The sequence below is a fragment of the Epinephelus lanceolatus genome, chromosome 9 (genome assembly GCF_041903045.1).
Source record: "Epinephelus lanceolatus isolate andai-2023 chromosome 9, ASM4190304v1, whole genome shotgun sequence".
Lineage (NCBI taxonomy): Eukaryota > Metazoa > Chordata > Actinopteri > Perciformes > Serranidae > Epinephelus > Epinephelus lanceolatus.
Window position 1 is genome coordinate 9427353 of NC_135742.1, and position 12295 is coordinate 9439647.

General features: G+C 40.6%; 1 protein-coding gene across 2 annotated transcripts in view; it reads left to right on the top strand.

The window, feature by feature from the left end:
- The window catches only part of kremen1 (kringle containing transmembrane protein 1), a 92340-nt gene extending 86234 nt beyond the window's left edge, over positions 1 to 6106 (top strand). For both annotated transcript variants that reach the window (XM_078170524.1, XM_078170525.1), the window contains exon 9: positions 1021 to 6106. In XM_078170524.1, the coding sequence (XP_078026650.1) occupies positions 1021 to 1180 (160 nt within the window). In that variant the 3' untranslated portion in view covers positions 1181 to 6106. The remainder of the gene's footprint in view (positions 1 to 1020) is intronic.
- Positions 6107 to 12295: the final 6189 nt, after the last annotated feature.

Consider the following 12295-nt stretch of genomic DNA (forward strand, 5'->3'; position numbering starts at 1 on the left):
AAATATCTTTAAAAAAAAGAAAGAAACAGACTGCATCTGAGGACAGCATTGCTCAGTGTTTTGTTAGTGTCATGATTACGAGACCCCCAGCAGCAGAAAATTACAGTCTGTTTTGAATTCTTGGTAATTCTTTAATCCTTTTCTTCAAGTAGAAAACCTCCTTTTTTGTAAATAAAAATAATAAAATAAATGTAATAAAAAGATTTAACAAATGAATAAAATAAAAAATAAATAATTGAATAAATAATAATAAATAAAAATAGATTTTTGTCTCTCAATTTCTTATTCCCCCTCAAAATGACTTAATAAATACAATACAATGCTTTATTTTTGATTCCTAAAATACACTGGGGACTTAAACTTTTCCACCAAAAGACACAATATTCAATCTTTATTCAAGATTAAACTGAAATCATCTAAAAACAAAGCACAATCTATGTTGCCAGCTGAGGTGTAGCTGCTGTTTTTTGGTGAATAAGACTAAGACTACATTTTGACCATCAATAGTCGTAGATGCAGTGCGATAGACATGTTATCAGGGCAGCACGGTGATGCAGCAGTTAGCGCTGTCGGCCTCAGCCAGTTCTCCAGCTTCCCCCCACAGTCCAAAGACATGCAGATTAACTGGTGATTCTAAATTGTCCGTAGGTGTGAATGTGAGTGTGAATGGTTGTCTGTCTCTATGTGTCAGCCCTGTGATAGTGTGGCGACCTGTCCAGGGTGTACCCCGCCTCTCGCCCAATGTCAGCTGGGATAGGCTCCAGCCTCCTGCGACCCTAATGAGGATAAGCAGTTATGGAAGTTGAATGAATGAATGGAAGTAAATGAAGCCTATAAAACATCCACCACTGTAATTGCCATTACTTTGTGTTTATAATAAACAGGCATGAAGTGAATGCATCATTAGGATTTAGAAGGCAGTTTGACACCCTTTGTAAATCTTTCTATTACTCTCTTTCCTGATTCATGTTTCCCTCCCTCGTGTTCCTCTCATCTCTGTCTCTTTTCCTATTTTCTCAGGTCCCCAAACATCCCAACAGTCAGCGGTTCAGACAGCTGCAGCCAGAGCACGGCATCCTCTGAGCCTTGGATCATCCTCTACCGACCCTCCACCATCTCCCTCTTCAAGAAGAAGCTAAAGAACCACCACGGTGACCTCAGCCCCCTGGTGGGCAACTAGCGCCACTGTCGCGCTTCACCGTTAACCAAATGCTACCGCCACCCACCGCCACTCTGTACAAGGGCCGTCAGATGCCAGGCCCTCAGACAATGAAACTATACGAGGCGCTACGCCAACAAGCCAACAACTGAGTGGCTAATGACAACTGACTGAGTGACTGCTACTAAACGGCCCGTGGGCCAAAGTGGCCGGGCCCTCCCATCCTGCCCAGCACCAAAGAAGAGGTGGACAGGCAGGGCTGTCAGTGACCTCAATGTGGGAAAGGAGGGCAAAGGAGTACAGTAGATGGAGGACAATCTGCAGCTCTGACAAAGATACAAGGACGCTTTTAACATGCGGGAAGCTTCTCTGCTTCAGCGAGGCTCTTTTTCCATCACCCACGGTCGTCCCTAACAATCAACATACCTCCAAAAACCCTCCAGACTGCAGGCTCACCAGTGAAAACACAACCTAGCCCGGTGCAGATTAATGGCTAACTTCACTGTCTGTGTTCAGTTTAGGAAACAGGGAGGCTTACCTCTTCCTGGTGCTTCAGAGTCACAGCGGCAGCCAACTCTTCATCAGTACCAAGGAGAGGATGAGGAAATGGATACACACACACATATGGTGTAACACTTAACAGCTTAACAGTTTTGTAGAACTCTTCTAACTGCCTCACGTGGACGACAAACACTTGCAGCCAAAAACCAGAATCCTCCCATCCAAAGAGTTATATATTTATTTGTCTTTTTGATTCCATATGCAAAGTGCTAATGTTTCTTTTGATGTGTTTTACGTGATAACAAGCTTTCTGAGGAGCGGGAACCGGGACACGGAGCCGTCACACACAAGGTAGATATCAGAACACTTTGGGGATGAATCACTCTCCGTAACACGAAAAGATCAGAGAGACAGAGAGACAGAGAGAGCGTGCGCTCGCCCACGCATTCACTTGGTGTTCATGTGGATTTGGGTGGAGAGATAAGTAGCGTCATTCACTTGGGAGGTTGGGTGGTGCAGTTTGCAGACAAACTGCCATTTAGGGAGGCTTGGGAAGATCTGAGGGCTTTTTCTGCTCGGGTGTGGGTGGGAGTCTTTCCGGTTTGATGGTGTTCAAGTGCCTTAAGGATCTCCTCTTCGTTTGTCTCAGATGCATCACATCTGTTTCTTTCACGGGGTCCCTCACAAGAGTCTGCACTTCTTTAAAATTAGCGTGGATGTGAGTTTCATTCCAAAATAGGATTTCCACCACTTAGATGTAATGTAAAAAAAATGATGCCACATCTTGTACAGTGATTGAAAGCATTTCACATTCGTCTTTTTAGTACACGCAACTAAACACCTCTCCAGACTGGATCTTTTACATTTTTATTACATGATGGACAGTAGATGATTTTTTTTGTTTTGTTCTCCAAAATGAACACATAGCCTTTTGGGATAGAGCTCTTCATGTAGTAACGGACAAGGCTTTAAAAGACATTTTTGTTTCTAATTTCTGTGTGTGCTCTTATGTGTAGTCTTGGACATTTACTGAACATATTGTTCACATTAAGTTGTCTTTTGATTACAGGGGGGATGAATATTGTTGTATATTATGTAATTCAGTGTGGGAATGATGATATTTATGTCCACTCTTTCATTTTGTGTTTCAGCAAAGCATTTGAGAAACCTGTTAAAGCACTTCCTTGTCAACTTAAAGGGTAATTTTGGTAACTTTCATCCTGGACCTTATTTTTCCATGTTTCTGAGTCTACGTGACTAATGGAGATGAGTAATTTTAGAACAGGTCCAGTATGGAACGGGAGTGCTGTCGATGGCAGAAGCAAAACAGGCTGCAATGTAAGCATTCAGGGCAACTGTGCACCAATCAATTATGTCCACTAAAAGAGGCTCAGATTGTAATTATACGTGTGATAACAGAGAAACATTTTCGCTTGAACCATTCTGTTTGTTATTGTGTTTAACCAAGTCTCCCTGGAGGAGAAGTCTCGTTCTGTAATCTCCTGAGAGATGACTCATTGCAGGAAAAACAATGGTTAAAACTTTAAAGTCTGTGTCCGTCCAGGCAGCGCTCGAACTTACCAAATTAGTCGGCAACAAGTTTTAGAGAGAGACTTAAGTAAGAGATATAAAAAAAGAGAAGTAATGACCGTAACATTTTCACTGGCCTCCCTGTTGCTTTCTACTGTTTGCTAACCTGTTTTCCAGCCCGTCTGTGTAGTCTGTCACACATTAGAAGGAAATAAAAAGCAAAAACACACAGAAAGACACTGGCATGGGAAAAGAGTCTATTGCCCATATTTAGCAGGTTTTCCTGTGTTTAAAAAACTCGCATACACACGCTATATTTGGTTGATGAAAGGGTATTAGTGTTATCTTAATGATTTTCTAAATATTCATGGCTGAGTTTTTAGCTTATTTCGACAATCTGAAAATGTCAGCGAGATTTCAGGAAGTGGCTTCTCCTTGAGCGAGACTCTTAGGATGCATTCACACTGGCTCTATTTAGTCCGCTTTAAACAAACCCTGGTCCACTTCCAAGGATAGTTCGGTTCATTTGGAGTGGTGTGAACGCTCATTCAAACTCTGGTGAAATGCAAACAGACTATCCAGCGAACCAAAGAGAGAGCGTAGAGTGCAGTGCATTTAAAAAACAAAGCCAACAGCGCAAACCGGGAGAAGCAGAGGTAAAAAAAACACATTCATTCATTCATCTTCTAACCGCTTCATCCTCTTGAGGGTCGCGGGAGGGCTGGAGCCTATCCCAGCGGACACTGGGTGAGAGGCAGGGTTCACCCTGGACAGGTCACCAGACTATCACAGGGCTGACACATAGAGACAGACAACCATTCACACTCACATTCACACCTACGGACAATTTAGAGTCACTAATTAACCTGCATGTCTTTGGACTGTGGGAGGAAGCTGAAGTGCCCAGAGAGAACCCACGCTGACACAGGGAGAACATGCAAACTCTGCACAGAGGGGCTCCCACACCCGGGATTGAACCGGCAACCCTCTTGCTGTGAGGCGACAGTGCTAACCACCACACCACCGTGCCTCCCAGGTAAAAAACAATTAAGTAAAAAAAAAAACAGAAACCCCAAGACTGCATAAAATTGGTGTTGCTCCATTGTTTCTGTGGCGACCAAGCCGGCTGAAGGGGATGGATTTCCGTTTTTAGTCCTGACTAATCGATGAGCCGGGTTTTCTTTTTCCTCGTGTTTTTTTTTCTTCCTGTTCAGTGGACGTTTCGGGTAATACTGCCCCCAAACGAGCGTTGTCCAGGAGGTTTGGTCCGCTTTAAAAAGTGCAGTGTGAAAGTGAACCCAACCAAATGAAGGTGTCAAATGTTTCAGCATTCCCCGCCCAATCGAACCCGAGTCCCCCGAGTATCCTGGTGTGAATGTGCCCTTACACACAATAACAAACAGACTGGATCATGCAAAAGGAAAACAAGTGAAGAAAAATGTTGAATTCCTCTGTAGGATCATCCAATAATGTTGTCGGACACTTTGAATAACAATCTGAGCCTGTCAGTGGCAAAAAAGCTCTTTAATGGATGTAAATTGACGATGCTAAATGCCCTGAGTGGCTGTTTTTTTGCCGCTGTCAGCTGCAGCGCTCTCTCTTATTTAAAAAATAGTTGAACACTCAGACACCAAAACATTGTAAAACAGGGTCCAGGTTGGCAATACCAGACTTTCCCTTTAAGGTGGAATGCATTTTTTCCTTGGACAGCAGTAAATTGCCTAAATTCTATAAGACGCTGCAGACCTGGGAGCTTTTACTTGTCACCTTGATTTCGGGCCAAAAGGTCAAGCGCAAACAATATACCCAGACAGAAATATAACCAGAAGCTCTCAATGGCACTATGCACAACCTGACAGCAGGTTTGCAGCTGTGACGGTTTTCTGTGCATTTCTGTGACATTTAAACTACTTGTAAAAGGTCAAAATCTACTCGTTCGCCATTGGCATAGTAATTGGGCTTTCCTGTCTTGGGACGAGATGTTTCTTCAGATGGTCAACCCCAAAAAATTTGTCTAATCGCTGTCAGGATTAATAAAGGAGAGGTTCAAAACGTCAGTGCACTTGATGAAATAGTACTTATTCACTTTTGCATTCAGTTTCAGTGGAAAAAAAAACGTACTTTGTGCAGCAACCTGAGCACTTGAGACAAAAGGTTATATTTTACACATGACGTAGCATCATAGTGACATTCAAGTTAAAGGGTTTAGCGTTTTCCAAGAATCAGACTGAATTTAAGGCCTTTAAAAAAAAGATAGAGAGCCTTTCTTTCCCACTCAGAAGTTTGTAAAAAAAAAAGTGACTCTTTGCTATATTCTGCCTGTCTGCTCAACTGTAACTCATGTTAATTATTGCAAGACAAGAGCACATGCCCCTGGGTCTGTGATGTTCAGAGGAGACCATGCGTAGAGGGAGGGAGGGAGGGAGGGGAATAAAGAGCAGAGATGTGAGAGCGATGGGAAATTAATGTGCGTTCAAATCAAACACAAGCTAACGAAATCTGACAGTTAAAATCTAACAACGGCATATTTGTTTGGATAGCCTGGTGAATTATGCAAACTCCCATTTTCTGTCCCGTCCTCCAGTCAATCGGAAAATTCCACACTATCTTCTGAGCGGTGGAAACTGTCTTTCCCCAAACTGTCGTTGATGTGAATGTCCTGTAGTGCTCCATGACGTGAAAACACCAGGAGCCCTGTGGGAAATGATCTGGAGGGGCCCAAACACATTGTTTTCACGGAATTGTAAATAGCAAAAAAGAAAAAAAAAATAGTGAAATGTTTAATTTATACAGTAAATTATTGTTATTTTGTATGTGAATGGGATATAATCTATCTTTTGTATAAGTGAAGTATCTTTGTAGTTTTATTTAATGTGTCCTGGTTGCAAAATAAACACTGTATGCATGTTTCTTAAACTCGTGTTGTGCTTGTTCTTTTGTTTTGTTCCATCCTCTTAATAAAACGCCATTAATTCCATAATCGCACACAATATTACGTACCCAAGTGGCTGAGAAACATATGGGCCACAAAAACCGGATCAAGCTAATCCCATTCACTTTTCCATTTGAAACCATTCCATTACAAAAAAAAGAAAGATTCAGGCTGCAGTGTTTGCATGGTGGGACATCTGCAATCCCCTCTCCCCTTTTTTTTTCTCTGTGCAGCTAAATACTTATCAGATATGCGAAATGACTCCCAGACTGTTTGGAGATGCACACACACGGAGGGAGGATTTGGAGTGCCATGTGTAACCCATTGGTTCCCCTCCGGGATGAGGTCAAGCATGCAACCTGCACATTTTAGAGGGTAACAGCAGGAGTTCAGCTTTACAACTGGAACACCGTGAAAAAAAGCAAACATGGAAGGACGTGTAATAAGCTGGAACACTCAGTATGTTTGCAGCGATGATTCCTTAATTCATGAAAGGTGTTTCTGTGTTTCTTTCATCAAGCGCACACTCTGAAACCGTTTAAGGGCTGCTTTTGTGTCTAAAGAACTGGGCAGAGCAGCAGTGCTCGCTGTTTGTTGGCTTCATGACTGCAACTCCACGGAGAAGCAAAATGATGCTTGCAAGTGCCTCCGAACAGGCTCCTATGGAAGTGCATGTGCAATAACAAGGGCTCACAATTTGTCAAAAGATGCCAAGGTGAAGCTGTCAAGGTGTCCTGAGAAATGTCTTTGCTGTTCCAAAAATCCCAAATTGCGTTACCTGTGAACCTCAGACGCTTCTGACTGAGCCTCATGTTACAGCAAAAACCCTGTGCAGAACTTGTTTGATGATATAATAATGCCACAGACGCTCTCAAACATTCAAAAGTCATTTAGAAGTCAGCACAAACACAGAGCTTCAGGCAGAGAGGGACAGGCTTATTCTTCCTCAGTCACTGAATAATATAATCATTAATATTATTCAAAAACATTGCAGAAAGTATGCCAGCTGAATCGCATTAGAATCGTAGCACTTGCTAACACTTCACAAGTGCAGAATATTCATAAAACACCACACCCAGCCCGGTGTCACTGTCACTGGCCTTTACTACCACTCCACCAACTATCCCTGTGGAGAACATTCTGCTGGAGCTAATTCAAAAGCGGACGCAGTCAAATGTATTCTGCAAATCATATTACTAACTTCATTATTTCAAGCTAAATGAATTATACAATGGTAAATATATTACACAGTCCATCAAAACAGTGACGTAAAACAAAGGTCAGGGGGCCTCTTTAAGGGGGACCAGACGGACAACACTGTGGGAGCATGATGATACAATTAAATGTGAGGTGTAGGAAAACAGCAGACGCGTTGCTTAATGTATGATATGAAATATGATTTAAAATTATATTTTCTGCCTCACAGAATACACTACTGTTTTAAAATAGTAAAAAATAATTTGGAAAGTAGGGTGAGCTTTTATGGGCTCCTTAATTGAGCCCCTCGGTGAGTGTGGGCCTTGGGTCGACTGCAGGAAACTGGGGAAAGCAAATTGTAAATGCTCCTCTTACTCCCTCTACTGGTGATGCTTGAGCACATGTCTGCAAAAATACAGCAGTCATGATACTGGGTGACAATAGTATTCGTTTTTCACTTGCTATGGCAATAAAGTAAGTTTTATCAGCTTCAAACAGACAGAAATGTTTCCAAAAAAGCTGAGTGAAGGGTTCATTTCAAAATAAAGCTGAGGTTACAAATGTTCTATCACCCGTACAACCAAAGATATCAAATCTTCGTGACCTTCTACGCACCCTCCCATTGACCTCAAAATGTTTTTCTCAATAGCAATTGTGAAGCTGTAACATTAATCCTTTGCAAGACTCGGAGCTTTATCACCACTCCTCCGGGTCCCTGTGAAAAAGGCTTGGCCTGCAGACCCCCCCCTTCGGTCAGCCTTCCCATAGCCGGGGAACAGAGAGCGATGTAAGCCGAGTCCGCTGAACCCAAGTCGACCAGTAATTAAGGTAACAATGGGACAATGCGTGGCAGTGTCTGGTTACTGTCAGAATGAGAAAGTGAGAAGAATGGAAGACAATACCTGCCACTTTCTGCACTCAGGGTACTGAAGTCAGGTAGACGAGGAGGGAGAGGCTGTGAGGGGAGGAAAAAAGAGCAAGTCTGTTTTGATGGATGTGAAAAAGACTGTGTGAGAGAGGTTTACTGGCTGTGCAGGAACTTGTCTGTTCTGATCCGCCTGACTCTGCAATATCGTCTATGACCCTGCTGCAATTAAGGCGCTCTCATGCCCTTCAGTGGTTTACAGTACATGCATTGGCCTGTTTAATGCTTGAGATTTCCCTTCTATTATTGTAGCTTTATGCCGCTGAAAGCTGTTTATGTACACTACCTTTTCACCTCTGCCTTCAGGACAGTTGATTATAACTGGAAAAACAATCAGGAGCCATTAAGATACTGCGGCTCCAGCTTCTTAAATGTGAAGATTTGCAGCTTCTTCCTGTTTTGTGTTATGGTTAAGTAGATAAGCTGCAGCTCAGATGGTAGAGCTGGTCGGCCAGTAACTGTACAGTTGGTGATTTGATCCCGTCCTCCTCCTGTTCACGTGCCAAAGTACCCTTGACTAAGACATTGAACCCCAAACTGCTCCCCATGTGTAACTATCTGAATAGAAAGTGTCTGCAAATGAGAATATTTGGCATTTTACACACATAGTGTATCATTTAATATAAAAAGATGATAGATGAGGTGATAATGAAAATAATCACAGTTGCATAGTGATCTTACCTCCATGAAGATTTCATGTTTAATCTGGTGGACAAATCACCTCTTAGGATAATGCAATAACATTCAGCAGCATCTCAAACTTTAACCTCCAAAGTGACCATAAAATTCATTTTATGTCTCTTAAACAGTATCAATAAAAACTGATTAACCTCTAGGAAGAAAGGACTCACCAAAGTACTCCTGTGTCAGACAACATTAGCTCGCTGAAGTTGCTCTTATAGGCTGCCAGTTTACAGTAGTGTATGTATAACCTCTGTGACCAATGAGCCTTGAATAGAGCAAAGACAAGCACATGAAAGTCCCATAGGAATATAACAAAATAATAAGTTGTGGGGAAGAATCTACAGGTCTTTAATATTAGCAATACCACAGTGTCGGATACTCTGCCCTGCATTTAAAGTGTGATCATCAAAATATACTTGAAGTAACAAAAATAAAAGTACTCATCATACTGATTGGCCCATTTCAGAATGATATGTGTTGTTGTATTTTAATTACTCATGCAGTCATGTGTTCATCACTTTAATGTTGGAACTATGGGTGAAGCTAATTTAGATCAATAAAGTCTTAAGCTATCATATCTTTACCTAAAGTGATACATCATAATATATTTGTTAATTATGTTACATATGAATATTCTCAATTCTTAAATAACTAAAGTTATCAAATAAATGTAGTGGAGTAAAAGAGCAAAATTTGTCTCTGACTTTTAGTAGAGTAGAAAGAGAAAATTAAGAATAACAAATGCCTTAAATTTGTAAGTAAATACAGTAAAAACTCAACTCAAATATCCTACAAGTTTTTTTTTATATAAAGATTTTTTTTTTATTAACATATTCATTATTACAGCATGTTTGTGCTACACAACATCAAGCAATTCCAGCCTGTGCAATGGAGAACAAAATAAAATAAATGTTTTTTGAATCTGTCCATTTCCAAGAAAAAATAAAAGGAGCACGATCCACAAAAATACACGCCGACAAACCTTCAATCAAAAAATGATAGTAATACAAAAGAGCGAACAGACAATGAGAAGGACAGCTATAGTTCCAAACATCAAGGGTACATCACCACATGTACATGTAAACAGAATAATGACAGTGACATAATTCAGGTACTCCAAAGGGTACACGCCCAGTTGTGCAAGCCCACAAAAACACCAGGCATAAACAGGATTGTAACAAACACAATAACAAAACATCAACAACAACAACAAAAAATACAGTAATTTTCCCCATCCCACCCCCTCCCTTGTATGGTTCTCAATTTTCTTCCGTTTGCATACCTACACAGTCTATGTACACGCACCCATCTGTACATGCTTATAGATCTACACTCTACTCACTACATCCATGAGGGAGTTCTAATAAAAGTATCTATGTACTACAGAGAGTTAAGTTGAAGTTGGTCCAGGAAGAGTCGCATCACTGTGGTCAACTAAGTCCAGAGAAGACAGAATGTCGATGAAGGGGCCCCAGATTTTCTGAAAGGTTGCAGGCTTCTTTCTCACATTATACAACATTTTTTGAGGCGTGCAGTAAGATACAAGCTCATTAATCCAGTGTCTTAGGGATGGTGAATCTTCACATTTCCAGTTAATTAGGGTCCTGGCAGCTAAGCTGCCCGGACACTATTGTAATCCTAGGTATTCTTCTTCTTTCTTCTTCTTCTTCCGAGGAAATCATACTTCCCATGGGTGAAAACTCACCAAGCTTTGCACAAAGGTCCAGTCTCATGCCAGATATCCTCAGCTGTAAACTCAAGCCAATAGTCCTGATGGTGGCGCTACAGCAAGCGTCTAAAGTTCAAAACTTTGAAAATTCATAACAAATCAAATCACTTTCATCAACCTGTAGCCCCAATACTGAAGAAACTTTTGTACATTTAAACCTATTAAAAATTATGAAGTTCATCACTGTTTTTTTCAAAAACTGTAAAACTTCTTAAACCTATCTTCTCCCACAAATTTTGCTCAGTTGACACCAAACTTGCCACAGAGCATCTTCAGACTGTCCTACAAAAACTATGTTTCTCAGATTTTTGATTGATCAAAAATTGAGCCTACAGTGCATCAAAATGTTTGACTGTAAACGGTACTGTAAACATATACATGCAAATTCTTGCTAAATAAATCTTCAGTGTTCATGAAAAAAATGACAGAATTCTAGAGTCATAGTAGATGATGTGTGGCAAATTTCAGAATTTTATCTCAAAAACTGAATTTTTGACAGCATTTTGAATTTAGCTCTAATGTGAACAATTGGAGTCAATGTAAAAATGGCAATTTTAAACATCAGTTTTTCACTTATGGAGCAAATCAATCATTGTTAAAATAAATTACCAACATCTCCATGCTGTCTAGATGCAATATGTGTATTTTCAGATTTTTGTTTCGATAACTGAATTTTTTACAGTGGTTTGAAATCTGTTTTTCCATGCATGGACGGCTGCTAAACCTGCACGTCTGGCTTAGTCAGTTTGTGAAGCTACACATGAATTGTCACTGACTAATTAACTCAGTGAGATAGAAGTTGATTCTTAGTCTCAGAGGTTGTGAGATCAAGCCTCAGCTGATGCAAAAGGCAGATTGTGTTGCTAAATTCCTAAATGTCTTCCAATTCTTCTGCTTGTTGCTCAGAATTGCCTAAAAATGCCTGGACCTGACCCATCGCTGCGCAGCAGCTATAATTAAAATGCATTTTTTCACTGCAGTGCTGACCAATAAGATAAAGTACTTCTTATAGTAGTTCACATTAACCAAGCTTGTGTCTCTCAGAACCCATAATTTGGTTCCTGCTCAGTTTGACTTCCTATTACCTTTGAAGTTAAAGCAATAACACGTTACCAAAATTCTTCTATCACTGGGCAATTCCAAAGCATATGTAAGAGATCACCATCTGTCACTTTACATCTCTGACACCTGGAAGAAATGTTGTTGTCCATCTTATGTAACCTGTAAGGGGTGTAGTATGTTCTATGAAATATACTGAATTGAATTTGTCTGTGTTTTGTTGAGATTAACATAGTCTGTGCCTGCTCCAATAGATGATGCCATTCCGCTTCATCATAAACACAGCCTAGGTCTGTTTCCTTTTGTGGACGTTTTATCATAAACAGGTAGATCATCACTGATGATAACATATGTAGAAGATGTTAGTCCTTTAGTTGTTCTGCATATGTTACATATTTGGGTTTCAAGAAGGGGTTTCTTCTGGAATGTTTGGGAATATTTCTTTAGAATTCCCTTTAACCCAGTCTCTAATTTGTAGGAATTTAAAGAAGCTATGTTCAGGAAGATTGAACTTCTTTTTTAGTTGTTGGAAGTTGGCATATCCTACAAGTTTTAATGATTCAAAACATTCTGAGGTTT